Here is a 22,516-nt window from a genome sequence, read left to right on the forward strand (position 1 = left end):
TCCCCAAGCTCCTCTCTCCATGCTGCCTCCTTCTGGGAAGATTCCAGGATTTTACCGCTCAGGGCTGGCATCTCTCCCCTGGGACAGGAGAGTGGAAGGGAGATGCCCACACCAGCACTGTGGGGTTTTTCCCAACTGAATTCCCCGATTGTCCTAAAAAGGAAAGAAAACACTTCTCTTTGGATCATGTAATCTGTTCTCAATGAAGCTTTAGTTACTGAGTGAAACGGGTAGTCCCTCAGCCCACTCTGAAAGTTTGTTCAAACTCAGCCCACTGACTGGCATTTCCTGAGTCTACCAGGTAAAGCTCAAGGGTCAGTTCCCTAACAGGCTGGGATAGACAATAGGCCTGCCATGAGCCGTAGGCCAGATGATATTTCTGTCTTTTTTTTTAAAGATCTTTTCTAATTAATATTTTTGTTTTCTTCAGATAAATATCCAGAAGTGGGATTGCTGAATCACACAGTAGTTCTATTTTTAATTTTTTGAGGAAACTCCATATTGTTTTCCATAGTGGATGCACCAGTTTACATTTCCACCAGTAGTGTGCAAGGGTTTTAAATAACAAGTCTCTCAAGTTTTAAAATAAGAGAACAAGGTTCTGATTATATTTATCAGAAAAATCTTGGAATGTCATCTTATTTGTGTAGAGATAAGTGGTAACCTGGATTAAGTATATTTCCTTCTTTTTTGCTTTGTTATAATTGTTCACCTGTAGATATTCATTTTGCTGATTTATTATAAGGCTTTCTTTGGTTATTACAGATTTCTTTACTCACTTGTGCTAAATAGTTTTCTCTCAAGTAATTGAAATGTTTTGGTCAAGGTGTAAAAATTAACGTCTGCAGATACTGGAATCTACATTTGGTTTTCAGGTAAAAGTATTGATGACATTAGAATATAAGAGGAAGACTCTTCCCTAATGCCATGGACCCCAGCATTCTGAAGTTCTATGGGTTAGCTTTACCTCAGTGCATTCATTTACAATACCCAAGTCTAGCCACCCTTTGTTCCTATGCTTTGTCTATACGTAAACTGATGTTCCTTAGAACAACACATCCATGACTAATTATTTGTGTGTATATATGTTTCATAGAAATGTAGGCACAGTGAGACAGTTACTGGAGTCCAAAAGAAATGTAAGCGAGAGTTCAACGCCATCCTTTCAAACCCCTGTGAATACAGGTAAATAATATCCTTTAACACTGAAATACATTTTCTTGGTAATTGAAGGCTTTGGTTTTCTTTTCACATTCTTTTGAGGTTGAAATGTATTAAGGAACTGAGCATATTGATCTAAAATTGAGGGCTATGTATAAAATTTTATACGTTAGGATTACATATACACATGAAAATATGGAAGTTCAAAACTTTGCTATAGTGGTTCTCAGACTTTCTGGTTACCATATCTCTGTATAATCTTAAAAAATTATTAAGATCCCCCAAAGAGCTTTTGTTTATGGGAGTTATATTTATTGATATTTACTATAGTAAAAATTAAAATAAAAATTTTAAATAATAAACCTATTTTTAAAAATATTTAAAAATAATAAACCTGTTTTGTAACACACATAACATGTTTTAATGAAAAATAACTTTTCAAAGCTTAAGTACTGAAAAGAGTATCTTATAGTTTTATAAATTTCTTTTATGTCTCACTTAAAACATTAACACAGCCTACAAAAGCTGGTTTCTCATATCTATGTCTGTATTTAATCAGTTGTAATTTGTTGTTTTGGTTGAAGTACATGAAGAAAATTGACCTTCATACAAATATGTAGTTAGAAAGGTTCTTGCCCTTTTAGAGAACTGTGTATATTTTCTTTGACACAGCTAAGTAGTTTATTAAGTTAGTTGCAAAGTGGCTCTGAAACTATACCAATGAACTTTTCTAAATTTTTCATTAAAATCCATCTGTCTTGAACTTGGATGGATCTTTTACTAATACCATCATTGATCATTTGTGAAGAGCTCACTATCTAAATCTTCCAAATGTCGACACATCTCATTAATAATTTTTTTAATTTACATTCACTTATTTCACTATTGATTCTTCTCAGAAAAGTCTTTTAAAGATTTGGGAAGCTGTCATGCTCTCAGTGGCAGATACCAGTTTTTCCAAAGTTCTAATTTTTGTTTTTAAAACTCAAATTTTATTATTGTCAATAAATACTGTTGGTTGTTCTTTTTGAAGTGACTGCCTTGTTTTATTTTCAAGAAATGATTTGCCAAATACCCAAGTGTGAATAACCACAGTATCCCTGTAAGTTAACCTTTCAAGTAAACATGGACTTCCATGAAAAAGGCTGTTAGCTCAGCCTACAAGTCAGTCGTACAAGTAGTTTTCCTTGAGTCACCCTTCTTCCTTTGGCATGCAGCAGTAATGTTTTATGTGTACTTCCTATTTCTTCACACAGAATATTAAGACCTGTACTAAATGGTTGAGATTTAATAAAATTCATATTTAATACTTCATCATGGACATTCTTAAGTGAAACTGATTTTGTTTGTTACTGTGAACGTGTTGTGATAAAGAATGCAGTGATAGCTTGGTATCACTATGTCGATTTTTGCAGAGGCATCAGAAGTTTTACTCACCATTGCTTTTACTCTGTCAGTGCAAATATCTACATGGTGAAAAAGTCAAATAATGTTTTATTATTATTATAAAAATAGTTTTGACATTGCAAGCTCCCCCAAAGTGTCTCAGTAACTCCCAGGTGTTCCCCGGATCACCTTGAGAATTGCTGCTCTAGTGTGCCTATGATTTTGGAAGAAAAACTACAAATCAATGAGAAAGAAACTTGGTCGTCTGTTTCAAACCTGTTCAAATGAGAATAAATGCAAATAGTTGAACGAAAATTACTGTCAAACTCCTGTGACCAGCATTTTGATTTTCTCTGGTCTTTAGTATCAGCTCCCTTATTTCTTAGTTCATCTCCCACCTTTACCCTGCTATTTTCTATATCATACAATGTCAATAGAGTCAATAGGCAACCTTCCCTCTCTAGATCCTCTCCGAGGCAATTCAATACAACTTGATCCACAGATGCAGGTTTCACATGGTCCAAATGATAAAATACATGACCAAATTTATCTATTATTCACTATTAGAGTCATCAACAGTGATGACTCTTACTAGTATTTCTATTTGAGTTTATATATTTCCTGTGTCCTAAAGCATTTATAATGTTTTTAGTCTAGTTTCAAAAATACCTATACAAGTTTTCAGTTGTTTTTCCAGTTACTCTGAAGTGATGATTAGTTTTCAGAGATTGTTTGGATAATGAGATAGCAGTCCTCCATATTAATCTTAAACTATGTGATATTTTTATAATGTATCAATCATAGATGCAATAATGAATGCTTCTACCAATTTCATTCTAAGAATTTCAAGAACTTATATCTGGAAAAAATTTCATTATGAAGGATTTTACTGTATCTACTGCAGTGCATTAAAATTTGTATTTGCTATCCTACCTGATAAATAAAGATCGCCATTTAAACTGAGATTTCTTTTTTCTTTCTGTAGTATCGTCAGCCACTCTTGTGACTCCTCCAACAGTTGTCAGTAGTCAACCTAAATTGCAGACTCCAGTGACTTCGGGTTCTCTGACAGCAACGTCAATTCTTCCTGCACCCAACACAGCTACAGTAGTTGCTACTACTCAGGTGCCTACTGGAAATCCCCAACCTACAATCTCTTTACAACCTTTACCAGTGATTTTGCATGTACCTGTTGCGGTATCCTCCCAGCCTCAGCTCCTACAGAGCCATCCAGGGACTTTAGTGACCAATCAACCATCTGGCAACGTTGAGTTCATTTCTGTCCAAAGCCCACCTACAGTGAGTGGTCTTACCAAAAATCCAGTGTCCTTGCCATCCTTGCCAAACCCCACTAAACCAAACAACGTTCCTTCTGTGCCCAGCTCTAGTATTCAAAGGAACTCTCCTGCCAGTGCTGCGTCATTAGGAACAACACTCGCGGTACAGGCCGTTCCAACAGCACACTCTATTGTACAAGCCACAAGGACTTCTTTACCAACGGTAGGCCCATCAGGACTCTACAGTCCGTCAAATAACCGAGGTCCTATACAGATGAAAATTCCAATTTCTGCTTTTAGTACTTCATCTCCTGCAGAACAGAACAGCACTTCTACCCCAAGAATTGGTAAGTCACTATAGGTTTAATAATAGAAATGTAAGCTTGATAATGGCCTATAGATGATATATGTTTGTGTGTGGAAGTGGCTAGCATTATTGGAAAAACAGAGTAAATATAATATCCTGGAGATTATTTTTAGTAATTTTTAGTTACATAAGAAATGATGTTGTTAAAATGGAATTTGGGAGAGAGTTTGTATGAGTTAGAAGTTAACATTTGTAATTTATCCTTTAGGAATTTTCCTGATCTAGGTGAATTTTTCATTTAGACTTTGTAGCAAAGCTACGTTTGCCAGAAATATCTGAATAGAACAAATTTATCTTAAAGTATCTAACTGATGTAATATATGTTTAAGAGGAAAATAAAAACCACATATCTTCCCTACCCATTTGGAAAAATCCTTTGTACATTCATCAGTCACATCTTCAAGTTTGAACAGTTTAAAAATAGGTTCTTCCCTCTCTAATTTACTGTAAAATGTTTCGTTGCTTTTTGTTTTCTCTGTTGTATATTTTATCTTATGACATACGATTATGTTTGTATATATCTATATACTTCAAAATATTGCAAAAAGGAGAGCTTGATTGTATCTGTATTTAAAAATCTGTTAAACTTTGTCTTCCTTGTTCTTAGAAAACTTGCGTTTTTTAATGCATTCTTGAGCTTCCTTGTTCTTCATTTCTGACTTCACATTTATTCCCACTGCTATTGTGGAAGGACAGCAACAATGCATAGACATCATGTGTATAGTGAAATTACCACAATATCTGTCTTACTGATATAATAAGTGATCATGAAATATCAGAAACAGATTCTAAAGTACAAAATTACTTTTATAAGTGAGATATCTAAGCCTTGTTTATTTTTAACTTTTTATATAGCCTTCAGTAGTGTGCTTGCCCTCTCAGTATATTTTCTTGTATTAAAATAGTGATGGTATTTCAGAGTTGTTGAGAGAGTGAATGAGTGGCAAATCAAAATTAATATTGGACTGAATCTGAATATCACCCTCATATAATTAACATCTGGCATGTGAGAGGAAATCTGAAATTTTATATAAAAATGCAATTGTTATTAATATTAGTACTTGAAATTAAATGTTTGCATAGTACAGTAACAATATTTCTTAGCATTATCTGCTACCATATTATTCCTTAGATACTCTAATTCATGTCTGCAACACTGAAAATGGTTACTTTTAACTATGAGTGAATGAGAAATATTTTAGGGGATTACTTTAATTTTCTCTCATTTCTTTTCCTTGTGATCCTTAGTATTTTTCAGTATGTCAGGTGGAAGATGGTTTATCATGGACATTGTTTTATGTGATTTTGGAGTTTTTCCTCTGTATGAAATATTGAAATGAACCTAAGTTGACATTGTTTTCAATTAATGGTCACAAGTAAAGATATATTCTTAAATATAGAACTTTTCCTGAAAGACCATGGGCTTAAAAGAAATAAATAAAAGATTTTGTTTAATGTTACGAATGTTAGTACCCAAAATACCTCTATAAATTTCAGAATTATAATTTTATTATTCTGTTCTCTTAAAATTTTTATGAATACTTGTTGACACAAAGGGTATATTTTCCCCAAAATTATCTAGCTAATGCACTATGTTATTTATAATAAGTGTCAGTCTCTTTTGTATTTGTTTAATTAGTTGACTGTTTTTAATTTTTGTATATAAAATTAAGTTTTCATAATCATTAATTAGTACATCATTCTAGTTTTGTGATAATACATGTTTGTACTTACACTTGAGATTTTATATTTTAACATTTATTTAACACATTTGTATGTACTTTATAAATGATATAAAGTAGATCTTCATTTAAAGTTGTATTTAGAATGCTTACATACATTTGAAAGCAAACTATTAGATATTAACCATAAATGTGAATGATAAGCTTCGTTTATGTCATTTATAAAGTTAATTAGAATGAGATCCTATGAGATGATACGTTCTTTGGTCATGAGTAAATAATTTCAGGGGTGCCATAAATGACATTAAGGTAGGCATTTAACTATTTAGGCTTCCCAGAACATAAGCTGAAACCAAATAGCGAATTTTGGCTTAAAGTAGAGGTTGAAGTCAAAATTTAATACATCCTTAATATGATAAATTAATTAGATATATTATTAAAACTTTTTAAGTCCTATACTTACATAGGTATTATCGACTTACTGAAAATATATGCTATCTAACTAGACTGTATAAATTTGTATGTATTTTATTATAGTTCATATATCCTCATAGAGTAGGTCAGTATTTTCTGTTTATGGTAAAGTAAAAATCATCCTAGAGACTGTGGTAATTTAGGGATTAAATTATAGCTAATGTCAGTCATTCATGAAATATTGAATGCCTGTATTTTCAAGTCCTGAAGATACCCTGAAATGTACCAAATGGTTTATAGTCTCACCAAGCCCACAATCAAATAGGAAACTTGGCTGTTAAATAAGTAATTAATTATAAATATGATGAATGTCCAGGTATGCAGATTTCTGTGAGAAGATATGGGAGGTCTATGAAGGTATGAGATAATAAATGGAAGGGTGGTAGAAAATAGGGTTAAAGGATTTTTTGCTGCGAGAGATGTGACATTTGTAAACACTGGCTGCAGTGAGGGAATGGTTTGGAGGGGATAAAAATGGAGTCAGAGAGACCAATTAGGAGACTCTTGTAGTGATCTAGGTGAGAGATGGTGTTGTGGAAATGATTTAAAAGTTTTGCATTCCATTCATTTTCATACAGCATTCTCCAGCACTTACTCAGGGACACTACTAATTGGCACTCCTATAAAACCTTTTGATGACTCTGGTAAAAAATGCAGTGTTGGTTAAAAATGACAATATCTTTTAAGAATAATGAGATAGAGATTATTTCCCACATGATAGAAAGACTTTGAGGTACAATTTCTGATTTCATACCCTGAACAGTTTTATTGATTAATAGACTGATTTATAACCTTTTACTTATGGAAGTCATCTGAAGTAGATATTAGAGTAAAAGAAAACAAAAAAGATGCAGTAAAACTGTAAAATGTTACATTAAGAATCAGGAAAATAGTCTAATAAAGGGGCAGGGGAATGTTAACTGAAAATCTAGATTAAGGAAAATTATTACAGTTCTTTGATTAATTAACTCTTAGCCTTGAGGTAATTAGGTCAAAGAGAGACTCATGCTGGATAACAAAACTCTTATAGTTAGTTAAAAATGTGTGTGTGTGTGCGCGCGCGCACGTGTGTGTGCATGTGTGCGCGTGCATGTGTGCGCGCGTATAACATTTTGCTAAGTAGTCTAAATCTTTCCTGAGTATTGAGGACTTTTTTGTATGAAGATATTTCAAGAGAAAGTGAAAATGAAACGCCCTCTTCTGCTTTTCATCTGAAGTTACCTTTTATATTCACTTGAAAATGAGTTTCAAATCTAAAAGAATGTAAGAATGTTAAAAAAATATCTAAATGAATGTAGTCTAACATTGTATATAAGGTCTTTGGTAGTAAATCACTGATGTTTTGGTAATGTCATCAGTATATTTTAATACTCTACCATGTAGAGTCAGTAACCTGGAATTAGTTTTTTATTAAGTAGTATTTCAGGAGTTCCACAATCCAAAATAGATACTGATTAACTATAAATGAAGTAATTTAAAGATATCTTTTAAAAGTAAATAATATATTCTGCCTACATAAAGAACTAAGATAATTCAGATAGGGTAGAGAGGAATTGTAAGGTCCTAATTTTTACTTCCTTAGCCTGGGAAAACCTCTTTAACAGGTAGATGTTTACTCTGATTTTTTTTAATTTACAGGTTTATATACCGGGGGTGCCAAAAAAATGTATACATATTTTGAGAGATGTTATCTATGCTCAAGCAGTAGTTCGCGGTAATCAGAAATGTCTGGACGCCGATGATAACCACTTTGAGCACCTCTTGTAATTGCAGAAGTCAAACGTGACTTGTATTCATCTTTTGTTATCGGTATATGTTGAGTATTACAATTTTAGTAGTTTTTTTCCCTTAAAATGTGTATATTTTAAGGAAATACATTTTTTTGGCACCCTCTGTATGTATATGGAAATACATATTTCTATCTCCTGTATTTTTTTAACATAAATGGTTTACTCTATATGTATTATGAAGATTTGCAAATGAAAGGAATGCCGAATTTTGACCAAGAAGATTTTTATCTACAGAAAGCAAGAATGGGATGTTTCAACATTAGAAAACTCTTGTTAATGTAATTTACCACATTACCAAAGAGGAAAAGCTAAAAATAATCACTTCAGTAGCTACCAAAGACATTTGATAAAATTCAGTACCTTCTCTTTAAAAATTGAGGCAGAGAAACATTGGTTTACTCTCCATGCTGTTTTGAAAGTAACGTGTGTGTATACATGTGTACAACACAAACTTAGCACAACTTAATTGAAAAATGAATAAAGAAAAATCATCTGTGATTGAACTACTGAGATTATGCATATGTATTTTGCCAGAATCACTGTTTTGTAATTTCTTTTCTAATAAACTTAACCACATTTTTGCCATGTCATTAGATTTGTTTCTCTAATAGTACGGAAGAATTATATTTTATTTAACCATTCATTCATGTTACAACATTTAAGTTACACACATTTAAGTTAAGTCACAACATTTAAATTATTTCTTAGAATAGAGTTAAAATTTGGGGGTCAACGGATCTGTGAAGTTTTTTGATCTCTATTGTGAATTTGCCTGTCTGAAAGATACTGTAGCAGTGGTCTGAGAGAGTTCATTTATGTATGTAGCATTGACAGACAAAAAAAAAAAAATTGGAGAACAGTACATAAATTGTTGTATATGAAACAGCCGAACCTAGCACATTTTGTAGGTGCTTTTAAGAATGGCTCTGACCTTTTTTTTTTTTTTGACTCCTCAGAAAACCAGGCAAACAAAACAATAGATGCTTCTGTTAATAAGAAAGCAGCTGATAGCACATCACAGGTAAGAGTTTCCTTGTTTCAAATTGAAATTCTAATTACAGTACACAGGAGAATGGATTTCTATCAGTCTTCTTTAGTACGATGAAAATTATTCTGTGTTTTTTTTTTTTTTTTTACAACCCTCCAAAGATTTTCAAACAGCTTCTCTGTAATATTTGGCATGAAGTGAATTTTTTTACTTAATAATTTTCTTAGAGATAATATTAGTTTATTATATTATCTAACTGCTTGGATTATATAATTGACAGTGCATTTATTTGCCTTTCATGTAGTGTAAATGTTCAGTCTACCCATGTGGTTTCCTTCTGGCCTATCTTTTTAAGGATCCCCTCCTTCACTCACCCCAATACATACACAGCGGCACCATTTTAGTTTCTTCAAAGTTGATCAGTAATAGCTTTCTGGAAAGAAAATCTTAGTCTTTCTGATAGTTTATTAGCACTTTGCTGGTCCTAATACTTTTTCATGTTAAATCTTAATGACCCAGGAATGGAGTACCTACTTTTTTCCTGTATTAACAATGTTCTTTCTACTTCTTTCATTATGGTGCTTTAGGTATAATAGATTTATAGAGAAATCATTAGGTTCTTGATAATTTTTTTTTCTTTCCTTCCTCTTAATCCAGTTCAGAAATTCATATTTTTCCTAGAAACACACAGTTTTGAATAAGCATGAATAAATGACATGAATTTTAAAACAGGGTATAATGATCTTTAATTATGACTGTTTTGCTTTTTAAAATGATGGATTTTTGACCAAAGCTAGATAATATACCATGGTTTACAGATCAAATTAAAGAATCAGAAATATTTTATTTCATACAAATGTTAGCAGTCTTTGTATATGATATTAAAGGTCACAATTATGATGATTTCTGAGGCTATCTTGTGGATTTTTGCTATATTTTCAATTAAAAGTATGTGGGGTATTTTTAGAAGACACATGGTATAGAAAATATTGATTATTCATTATTTTTTATGTGATATTTATAGAAAGTATAGCCTTACTTTATAAGGTAAACCTAAAACTGAACCAAGAATTTACAAATGTCTTTATTTCGCTTTGTGATTTTTTTTTTTTGTTTGGACAAGCTAAGTAACATTTTCAGTACAGGAAAGTGGACATTGTAATGGCTGTGTTTTATCATCTTAGAAATGGTGGTTCTCCTAGAGTTATACTGTCTAATATGGTAGCCACTCAGACTACAATATGGTAGTCAAATGAAGTTTTTTAAATTAAAAAGTTACTTCTTCTGCTACAGTAGCTTCGTTTCAAGACCAATCGGCACATATGTCTGGTGACTCATATTAAAAAACACAGATATAGAACATTTTCATCATTGCAAGAAATTATATTGGATTACTGAAATGAAGTATATCTAATATTGTAAAAGTTTAAGTGAAATTAAAATTGACACAAAAGCTGCTATACTTTTAAAATTTAAGAAAAATTAAAAAACAAAACAATATAAAATACAATTATACCCAACTGCTCATTATATTCTAGAAAATCCAAAACATTATGTTATTCCACACTTCACGTTTTAGAATCTAAAATATTTTACTTTATACTGTACTATATAACTGACATATTTGATGAAACAAGTTGTATCAGTCAATCCAAAAGTCACCTGAAACAGTGACTGTATCAGACAGCAAAGAGATAGTACAACCAAATATATTAAGCTCTCAGGAGAGATTTTACTTGGCTGAGAGGAAGAGGAATTCAATACCAGAGCATGAAAAACACAATCAAACAGTTTGTCTAGGCAGCTAACGTGCTAAAGTAATGCCTTGTCAAAAATAGCAAACTTTCAGCTTTGAATGAGTGCTGGTTATGGATATGAATAATAAACATGCAATTTTTATTATATAATGAGAAACCATTATGGAACTATCCATTTGCTGCCAGTTATAAATCCGTGCTCTGCTGGCTTGAATTTTCTTGTACAAACGTAATTTTTATCCTTGTGCTGAATATCTCATTAATGTGACATTATTTTTTTTTTGAAGATGTATTAAGAAATTAGTGTTTGCTACTTGCCACTTACTAGCAAATAGAAAATAGTGTGAAACAGCCTGTGATTCTTTAGTAGAATATCACTTTCTAAGTACATGTGGCTAATTTATTTTTTCTATGCCAAATTTTACTTAGTTGTACTTCTGAACACTTGAAGTCTAGTGCATAAGTTAGAAGGAATCTGGATGGCTTGTATGGAAATAATTGTTCAATCATACCTAATTAGGAAATAATTAAATATGTAAAATATTATCTGTGTAGTTCTTGAATGAAGATTTCTCTAATGACCTCCAAATAAATGTTTGTTAACTTATTTCACATAATGTATTTTATTCATTTATCTCATTTTATGTAATACATTAATATATTTTAAATAGTGAAAAATAAACTTATTCATTTATTCAAATTATTAGTATACATTGTAAAACAATGTGGAATTCTTTTTATGCTGCTACCTGTAGTTACATTACCATTTTGAGGAACTCAAGCTCACTCTCAGGTTTGTTGATTTGCTAGAAGGACTCATAAGGCCCATAGCAGTTCATACTCATGGTTATAGTTTACACAGCAAAAAAGGTAGAGAGCAAAAATAATAGGAAAAATAAAAGTATCGAATGGGGTTCCGAGAGCTCAGACACAGGCTTTTTAGTCTTCCCCTGTCCAGCATCGCATAGGATATGCTTTCTGTCTTATTAACTGCAGGGACATATGCCCTGGGAGTCTTTGCTCAGAGATGCTTCACTGAGTCTCAAGGTCAAAGGTATTTTAGAGGGCTGCTCATAAAGCCATGTCTTTCTATGTAACTAGCCATGACAGTCAAAACTCAAGATCCCATACATCATCAGTCTAGATGTTTGTGCAAATCAGTCCTGTTAAGCCAGTATGACACAGTCCACTTGTTAAGGTGTACATAAGAAAATTGTCAATCATTGATGTAAACTTTCCGAGGGCCACAGTCTTGGTAGCTAACCAAGTCTCAGTTATAGTACAAGTTCCCTGGGAGCAATGTTCAAGGAGTAAACAACCAGGTCTTCTGTTCTTCGCAATTATTGAAGTGCCCTACTGTCGCGTTTCATATATATTCTTTTTTTATTTGTTTTATTACAAAACAAAACTACAAAGCTCATATCTTTGCTCTCTTGAAATTTTCTTAGTATTCACTTAATAAGAGTGATCATTTTGAGGAATTATATATGATTAGGTAACTTCTTATAGAGTTTTAGTATTAAAACCTACTTGATTTTTTTTTGATAGTTTTAGTTGAGAACTTCAGTAATATGTAAATGCAGATATAAATGTGTGATGTCTCTGATTATATCAGTTTTCTTGGAGATGATGTCAGAAAGAAATGTAAAGATACATATATATGTATATATGTCTGCATCTGGTGGAGTAAAGGTAATAAACTCTAGAGTCAGGCAACCTGGATCCTGTCATTTATTAGTGGATAACATTTAAGCAAGTTATTTAAAACCTTGAATTTCTCACCTATAAAATGTGACTTATGCTGTTACCCACCTCATAGGATTATTGTAAAGATCAAATTTGTTAACTAATATAAAATATTTAGCACAGTGAACAATAGCAATAATGCCAGCTGTCATGATTATCTTACAATTGCTATTAATAATTATTGAAACAATTACCAATTTTATTTCTATAGAAGAAAATATACTCAGGAAACTACCTGTAGTATGTGATAATAGATGATTGTATCTGTCAGGTTATGACCAGATAATTGAGTAGATTGGATTTGATTTCAGACCTTCTTATCCTATTATAGATTAAACATTATAGAAGAATATGCACCTTACAATAGAGTATTAAAACATATAAAGTGAAGGCAACAAAAAATAATGGGAGAAATACACAAATTAACACTTCTGTCATGATAAAGTTTCCATCTTTGTATAATGTCTAATATTTATATGGTCACAGTGCTTTTTTTATTATTACTTTTTTCAGTGTGTTTGTGTCTTTGTATTTAAAGTGAGTATCTACCGTGTTTCCCTGAAAATAAGACCTAGCTGGACTATCAGCGCTAATGTGTCTTTTGGCACAAAAATTAATATAAGACCTGGTCTTATATAATACCCAGTCTTATATAAGACCCAGTATTTTTTTTTTTATATTATGGTATACCCAGTCTTATATTATAGTAAAATAAGACCAGGTTTTATATTAATTTTTGCTCCAAAAGATGCATTAGAACTAATTGTCCGGATAGGTCTTATTGTCAGGGAAACACGGTAGGAGAAAAAATACAGTTATTTCTTATGGTTTTTTTTTTTTTTTTTTTAAGATTTTATTGTGGAAGGAGAACAGGACTTTACTGGGGAATAGTGTGTACTTCCAGGCCTTTTTACAAGTAAAGTTGTTGTCCTTTCAGTCTTGGTTGTGAAGGGCACAATTCAGCTCCAGGTCCAGTCGCTGTTGTTTGTTGCAAGGGGTGCAGCCCACCATCCCTTGCGGGAGTTGAACTGGCAACCTTGTGTTTGAGAGGACACACTCCAACCAACTGAGCCATCCAGGAGCTCAGCGGCAGCTCAGCTCAAGGTTCCGTGTTCAATCTTAGTTGCAGGGTCAGAGCCCACCATCCCTTGTGGGAGTTGAGGGGCACAGCCCACCATCCTTTGCGGGAGTCAAGAAATCGAACCAGTAACCTTGTGGTTGAGAGCCCACTGGCCAATGAGGGAATCGAACCGGCAGCCTTCGGCATTAGGAGCACAGAGCTCCAAACGCCTGAGCCACTGGGCCGGCCCTATTGCTTGTTTTCTTGATGTCTTATCCCATCTGACAATCCCTACATTTTGATAGACAATTTCAATCTATTTACAGTTAGTATAATTACTGATATGGTTTATTTACATCTACTGTTTTGTAATTTTTTAAATTTATCTATTTTTTTTGTTTCTGTGTGTTTTTTTTCTTGATTTTGTGTCTTTTGTTTTTTTCGGTATTCTATCTCAATTCTTCTGTTGCCTTTCTATTTTTGTTTTTCAGTTTCTACTTCTGAGATTTCTTATTTGCACATTCATTAATATCATATTTTCGTTTAATTCTTTGAACATATTTTTAACAGCTGTTTTGAAGTCTTTGCTGAATTATCATCTGGCTCCACTTGGAGTCATTTTCTGTTGACTATATTTTGTTTTTAGTTGGATTCTACTTTACTGGGCTTTGCATATTTTTCTAGTAATTTTTGATAAATTTAAAATTTAGTAAATTTTATGAGTGACACTTCTTTAGCAGGTTGATAAGAGATCTTTCTTTTGTTTTACAGTAGATGGCGCTGGAAGGCAAGTGTTTTATTTTTCTCTTGCAGTGCTTGGGCTTCTTGGATCTCTGAGATCCATTGGAAAATGCCTTGTATTCCCTGGAGAGGCAGGCAGTTCCTCTGTGACCAGGTCAACTCTGTCTCAGGGCACCACCCCCATGAGGGAATGTGGTGGGCAATGGGGCTCCCAACCTATGAAATCCCAGCACTGGCCCCTTCAGATGTTTTGATGCACAGATCTCTCAGATATGGTTGTGTGCTGAGCAGGCAATCCTTTGTTGAATTGTAACTGTACAACTTGTAACTTCAAGGGGAGAGGTCAGGGGGACCTCTCACGCTGCCATGCTTTGGAGATTACACTCTAAAATTTAGGAAATTTTAAAAGTGGACCTTATAGATATGTTGTAGCAAGTGGATTCTGTTACATTCTTTGATAATTTTTTAAGAACTGTTATTATTGTGTTTTACAGGTTTGTGGTGTTTGTTAAGAAGTCATTTTCTATGTAGTCATTATCATAACAGCTTATAATTGTAAGATTTAGAATTTATATCATTGTCTTGGAATTGGGCCTGAATTTTCTAACTGTAAGGAATTATTTTCTTTAACATCACAAAATTTGAGTTTTGCAGATGAAAACCTTAATCATTTCGAGTTAATCTACAGTATAATATAATTATGATTAGCATACTTGTATACAGCCATAGGCTACTTAATAACTGGGATATGTTCTGAGAAATGTATCATTAGGTGATTTCATCATTGTGTAAACATCATAGAGTGAGTGCAGTTACACAAACCTAGATATCTAGCCTATTACACACTTAGGCTACCTGGTACAGCCTGTTGTTCCTAGGCTACAAGCCTGTATACATCGTGTTACTGTATAAAATAACATTAAGACAAAACGATGCAATCAAGAAAGGTGGTAAACACAAGATATATGATGCTGCTGCCAGCATAACACAGCAGACTGTTTTACAACAAATTCTTTGTATAAGTAGAAAGAGGACACTCTAAAATAATAAAAAGTATTCTATAGTAAATATATAAATCAGTAACATCCTTTATTATTATCAAGTATAGTGTACTGTACATAATTGTATGTGCTATACTTTTAATATAGTTGGCAGTGCAGTAGGTTTGTTTATACCAGCATCACCACAAACATGTGAGTAATATGTTGTACTGTGATGTTATCACTAGGTGATGTCACGATGTCGCTAGGCGATAGGAATTTTCAGCTACATTTTAATCTTATGGAGCAACTGTCGTATATTAAATTCAACGTTGACAAAACGTCGTTGTATAGCGCATGACTTTATTAAGTGGTGACCATATATCACACCTGGCATTAATCTCTTTGTATACATATGTAGATTAATCATGTAATGAACTCCATATCCAAATTTTGCAAATTGAGGAAATTACCTTTTAACATAAATTCACATAGCTAATAAATAGTGGAACCAAAGATGCACTTGGTCCTTTTGACTTGAAGATCCTGGTTCTTTAGGTCTGTGTTGTATTGCTTTCCTTTTTTGTTGCTATTGTATGGTTAAATTTTTTTTAAATTATGTTTCTAATGATTTTGGACAATGTTGCCTTTAGTCAAATTGAATGTCAGTTAATAGTACCGTATACCATATCCTATCATACCATAACATTTTTTAGAGAAAAAATGGATTTAGATTATTTTTTCTAACCTAATTCTAGCTTTACAGTTGCCTTTGATGTTTTTGTGAATTAATATTGATAATTTAATGAGAATTGGTCAACATTTTAAATGTTAGAAAATGAATGATGTTTGTAGTAATCACTTATTACTTAAAGTACCTAATTATTTTCATAGCTCTGAGCAATTGATAGCTTTATTTTTAAAAGCTTCTAGAATTTCTTATGAAAATATTTCAAAATTAGTTTTTATGTGGCAGATGTTTCGGTCATGAGTATCCTGGAGTCATTTATCTGACAAACTGTTTCTTCAGGTAAAGTCATTTAGGGATCCAGATTCAACCAGGCGATTTGCTATCCTCATTTCTCCTTAGTATTCTTTCATTTTTCCTTTATGTCTGCCAGAGTTTCTTTTGCAAAATGAATAAATTTTGTTTTTCAGAGTGGCAAAGCCACAGGCAGTGATTCTGGTGGTGTCATTGATCTCACAATGGATGATGAAGAGAGTGGAGCTTCACAAGGTACTTGAATATAAAGAATCATTCTGAGTGATGCTTTGATACCATTTTTTCCTCTTAATCCAGTATAATATTCAATGAAGACAGATACTTACAGTTTATGCCTGGTGTATTTGTATCCTTTCTGAAATGAGAGTTTTTTAGATTAGAATTTAAAAGTAGAAATCAAATCTTGAGTGAATATGAACAAGGCATCGAGGAAAACAGCAATTAGAAGAATATTTAACTTATGGAGCACCTCTCTTTTTATATCTGTTACTTCACTTGATCCTTGCAATAACCCTGTAATGCCCATTTTAGAGTTGAGCATTGACTCAGAAAATATGAGTCAGTAAGGGAACTGGGAATCAAACCCACGTCTTCTGACTCTAATGTTTTGTGTGTGTGTGTGTGTGTGTGTGTGTGTGTGTATGTTTTAATGTAAGTAGTTTTACATGTGCATACACTTAATTTTGTTTATTTGAATTAATTTCCTTTACTAAGTATTATTTAAATAAAAATGAAAGTAATGTTAGAAAGCTTAAGCATGAACACTCAAAATCCTCAATATTATTCTGAGTGATAATATTTAAAAATTATATTGGATAGATATTTGCCAATATTCCAGATTATTCTTCTGCAGTGTTAATAGGTGTTCTATGAATAAAAAGTTCCGTGGTGAAATATGCTTGGGTAATGTTTAGGAAACAAAATTATATTTTTGTTGTTGTTGTTGTTTTTTACTACAGACATCTCTGAGCCTTTACTATGTTAATTTACAATGTAAATCTCCAGGAATGATTCAAGATATAAAGTATTTTTCAAACTTATTTGACTGCACAAAATAACTTTTTACAGACATACTTGTAAAACTCTGTGGTGATAATTATATAATGCGTGTTGAAAATATAGTTAAGACCAGGTGTACGTTAATTATGACCTTAAACACATTAAATTTAAAAAAACCTGAAGATTTAAAAAATTATATTTTAGGGAACAAGATAGTTCATTTGGTTTTAGGAAAACAAAATTAAGTAACTATACAGTTGTTTCTATGACGGTCAAGTAATTTTTTTGTGTGTTTTTTTTGGTATAAAACTATTGTAAAATTAGAAGATTTATGCCATCATTTGTCAGGGTTGAATTTATACCAGTATGATTATTCTTAAAAAGTTTCAAATTGTCTGTATTGCTTTCACTATCTTTTTATAGGCAAGTCTAAACATTATGAATTCCTAGAGGACAAAAATAAATACAAGTTATTTTTGAGAGGATTCAGATAGGGCTGATTCTGAATTAAAAAAAAAAAGTAAAGTAAGCGAAGTTTATTATCAGTGCTCTTGCCATTTCCCTGCCTCCTGGGATCTCTTTCCATTTCTCCACCTTTGAGTGTACCTTAAATTCTCCTTTTCTAAAGTGCACTGTTCTCCATCAGTACCCAATTAAAACATCACTTGCTAATGACTTAAATTTTATTTACATTTTAGAACTTTATTTACATAGAAATTTATTTACATTTTAGAATTCCACAGGACTGAAATTAATGGGGATCATTTTGGATGGAAGGGCTTTTGGCTTACACTCTTTATATTACCCCTTATAGTGGTTACCTACTTTTAAGGGCCTTTTCTGAGATGCAAACATTTATTTCATAGGCTGTTGGAGACCTTTTTGAGATAGACACTCTGTGTATTTTATTTTAAAAACTGGATAGTGTAAATAAGCAACCATCTGTATTATTAAATAAAAGAATCTAAATAACAGTAGAATAATTGGAATTCAATTACTCATCAATTTATAGGTATTTTTCTAGGAGAATGTCCTTGACATAGATACCTAAATATGTATTAATGTAACAAATGAAATTATTCTAATTGACATATTGAGTTCAGAAGTAGGATTCTTTCATGAAAACAAACAAAGCATAAAACTGTATTTCTGTAAATGTGAATTAGATTTGTGATAATAACACACAGTGGATTATTTAAGATCTGACTTGGTTTTCAAACTGGCAAAAATACACATAATTAAAATAGAAAGAAATTGTTCTTTGAGCAATAAATGTGACTGAGTGGCAAGTAAAAGTAAAATTCACCTGTAAAGGAAAAAAAACTGTATTTCTGCTTTTTTTTGTATCAATAATCATAGTGCCTCACTTTTAATTAACAGAACCTAAAAAGCTAAATCACACTCCGGTGTCAACCATGGGTTCTTCTCAGCCTGTGTCTCGACCATTGCAACCCATCCAGCCAGCACCACCTCTTCAGCCATCTGGGGTGCCGACAAGTGGACCATCTCAGACAACAATACACTTACTACCTACAGGTAAACTTGCTGAATCATTGAACTGAAGCTTTAGTTTTGTCTACAGTGATATATATCAACTATGGAATCAAATGGAAGGTTAAATAGAAAATTAATGACTCATTGTTCTTTTGAAGACAGTGTGTCTTTTTGAATGCAGTGTAATTTAGTTTTGCTGACCCTTTTACGGAGCAGCACTGTATATAGAATGGTTATTTAAGAGACTTAAATTGTATGCCTTTTTCATCTGCCACTGTGTACAGCAGAAATGAATAGAGGTTTTCTAGACGGGATGGGTGTAATGATTCGTTCTGATCATAGCCAAGAAATTATAATTGACTGATTAAATACAAAGTTTTAAAGAATTCTTAACTAGTTTTAATTGGCCTAATACGACCATCAGGAGATATACACTAATATTTTGCTGCCTCTCAAGAAGTTATAAATCAGACATTTTCAAGATGTAGCCTGTATCTCCTAAATTGTTTGGAAGCAAATCAATACAGTTTTTCTTCATAAAATAGCTCACTGCTTAGAGATTTATCTGCAGAACACGTATATGAACACATTTCTCACTAAGGAAAACACTGAGTTCACATGGAATTTTATCCAATGAAATTAAGATGACAGTCACCTAATTTTGATAATTTAGAAGGAAATGTCGTTATGCAAACCCATGTGCAGTATAGATAATAAAATGAGGAATAAAGAGATGAAGAGAGTATTTCTCCTTGTATACTTTCTTCCCCTTTCTAAAGGCTCACATTGAAAGGATACGTAAAGATTAAAGTCTTTAGTAAAGAAAACTTTTTATCTTTGTTATATCCAGCATTTACCTCCAAATTAATTTTATTATAGAATCCATTTTTCCAAAAGAAAGGAGATTTATTGTTTTTATTATATAGTTTATATGTGGTCATTTGTAAAATGTGATTCTAATTCAGAGAGTTACTAACAAAAAAACTGTTCACTCCTAAATCATTATTGTAGTTCCATGCTGTAAGTGAACATTTAGGACTCATTTTTGATAGATATATATTAACTTCACTCAAGGCATTAATGCTCTCTGGAACATAGATTAGGAGGAATGCCAGGATAGAGAAGGAAGAAGTGTGTATATTAATGGATGTTTTATTGTTTTGAGTGAGAAATGGTTTGGTTCACCTGAAGAAAATGTGTTGCAATAGCCCACCAGTTTCTTGAACTGTGGGAATGCAGAGTAACTCTTTTGGATTTATACCCATTTGTAGAGAGCTGGGAGGACCTAAAATTCCACTCTACTAAGAACAATCTAACATTGGGGAGGGAAAGTTTTCTAAGTCACTCCTATAAGATCATACTCTCAAGTCTAAACCTTTTCACTATCATCACATGCTTGTTTAGTCAAGCTAAAGAGTGGAAAGGCCATTGGACATGGTTGAGGTGCTCTTTTCTGAGGTGAAGTTTGGATTGTTTAATATTATTAATTTTGTTTGGCCCTATCAAGATTACAAAAGGAGACCATTATCTCCAGTTCTCTCTTTATTAGAGTTAATTAGTTTATGTGTAAAGTTACCACTTAATACTTTTCACTTACCACAGAATTTACTATATTTTAAATGTATTTTTCTGCTTGTCATTAGCTCCAACCACCGTGAATGTAACACAGCGTCCAGTAACTCAGGGGACCACAAGACTTCCTGTACCAAGAGCTCCTGCGAACCACCAAGTGGTTTATACAACTCTACCAGCACCACCAGCTCAGGCTCCCCTGCGAGGAGCTGTTATGCAGGCTCCTGCTGTTCGGCAGGTCAATCCCCAAAATAGTAAGAGACTCTCTTCTTGTACATGGCCCCAAGTTACACGTAGTTTTCCAGCATTTAGCTGGAGTGCCTTTTGTTGACATTAGATTTAACAAAAAGTGCTTGTCATGTCATATAAAAACTATTTTTCATTTTTCTTTTGTTAGGAGAGTTGACCAGAAAAATTGGACATGCATGTTGTGTGGTTTGTGTTCTGTATATTGTCTTCCACTTTAATCATTTATGGCCTGTATAATTACAGTACCGTATTCGATGCTAGTCTACACTCCACTCTATTAAGAGATAAATTGCCTAATTAAAGTGAGAATGACTAATTATGACTTAGCCCAGATGATAGAAATAATGGTTATGGATAGCCTCCAATGAGAGAGAGTCTTAGATGGCCGAGAAGTAAAAGATGGGAAAACATTAAAGAAAGGTTGTGTTTTCCACATATAGATGGCCCGCAACTTGCAATTTTTTGACTTTACTATGGTACAAAAGCAATACACATTCAGTTGAAACCATACTTTGAATTTTGAATTTGATATTTTCCCAGGCTAGCAATATGTGATATGATCCTCTCTTATGATGCTGGGCACCGAGCCACAGCTCCCGGTCAGCTATGTATTCATGAGGGTAGACAACTGGTACTCTACAATGTACTATGTTACCAGCATTTTGTTAATAATACGTATTGTTTTTGCATTCCATCATGTCTACAAAATGCCCATCTTTGTCTCCTGTTTCTGGTGAGAAGAAAAAGGCAATTACTCTTGAGATGAAACTCAAGATAATTGCTGAACTGTAGACTAGTGTAAGTGTTCTGAGCACATTTCAGGTAGGCCAGGCTAAGCTATGATGTTCGTTAGGTGAGGTGTATTAAATGCATTTTCGACTTAACAATATTTTCAACTTACAATAGGTTTATTGGGATGTAACTCCATCGTAAGTTGAAAAGCATCTGTATGTATTTCTTTGAGTAGTAAAATACATCATTCAAACAGAAGCTTATATTAAAGGTATATTTAAAAGTTTAAAGAAAAATAATAAACTGAACGACCTATAAATTTCCCACCAGGCTAAGAAATGCCTGCCCTTAATTGCACCCCTCTGCCTTTCAATCAGAGGTAACAATCATCCTTACTTTCTTCTTTTCTCTATGGTTTTGCCACCTGTATATGGGTATCACTGAAAATATTTAGTTTTGCAAAATTTAATAGTAAGGACAAATCTAGCTGTTTAAAGAAACCACAATAACGCCATTATTAGGTATGGCTTCCAATAGAATATAAATAAGCAGAGTCTCTGGTTCATAGTCTGGCTTCAACTTTCTCAAAGTTACAAGAGCTTTCTTTGGAGAAAGCAGTCAAGAGGATTATGAATGAATTCTGGGTAACTAGGCTCACCACAGTCGGTACCTGCAGAACTATAGTATGGGCCACGTACTGAACATATGGAAGAAATACGGTTGGGGCAGTAGGTGGCTCTCAGTTTTCTGCTTCTCTTGCCCCGCTGTACATCAAAACAGTTTTCTATGGGGTGGATCGAGAATCCTCAGCTGATCAACAGGGCATGGAGAGAGAAAGAGGAACCTCGTAACACAAGGCAAGGATAACTTAGTGGAGATTTCTGTCCTGGTTAAAAAGATGAGACAGCAGAGATCTTTGCAAAGACAGCTTCACTTTTTCTGTCTTTAGAATCACACTGCTCCATTCTGATCTGTTTGTCTTCTCCATGTGGTGTACCACCAGTGTTCTAGGATTTTTGTTCATAGTCATTTTGTAAATAGTCATTTATTTCTTGTGC

The 22,516-nt window shown here is 33.0% G+C and overlaps 1 protein-coding gene across 3 annotated transcripts in view; it reads left to right on the forward strand.

Annotated features, from left to right (window-relative positions):
* ATF7IP (activating transcription factor 7 interacting protein) overlaps window positions 1–22,516 on the forward strand; it is a 107,910-nt gene that overhangs the window by 77,191 nt on the left and 8,203 nt on the right. For all 3 annotated transcript variants that reach the window (XM_033116266.1, XM_033116268.1, XM_033116267.1), the window contains exons 8-13: window positions 1,097–1,185; window positions 3,533–4,171; window positions 9,094–9,158; window positions 16,568–16,646; window positions 18,792–18,947; window positions 20,549–20,731. In XM_033116266.1, coding sequence (XP_032972157.1) covers window positions 1,097–1,185; window positions 3,533–4,171; window positions 9,094–9,158; window positions 16,568–16,646; window positions 18,792–18,947; window positions 20,549–20,731 — 1,211 coding nt within the window. The remainder of the gene's footprint in view (window positions 1–1,096; window positions 1,186–3,532; window positions 4,172–9,093; window positions 9,159–16,567; window positions 16,647–18,791; window positions 18,948–20,548; window positions 20,732–22,516) is intronic.

This window comes from Rhinolophus ferrumequinum, chromosome 10 (assembly GCF_004115265.2).
Source record: "Rhinolophus ferrumequinum isolate MPI-CBG mRhiFer1 chromosome 10, mRhiFer1_v1.p, whole genome shotgun sequence".
Lineage (NCBI taxonomy): Eukaryota > Metazoa > Chordata > Mammalia > Chiroptera > Rhinolophidae > Rhinolophus > Rhinolophus ferrumequinum.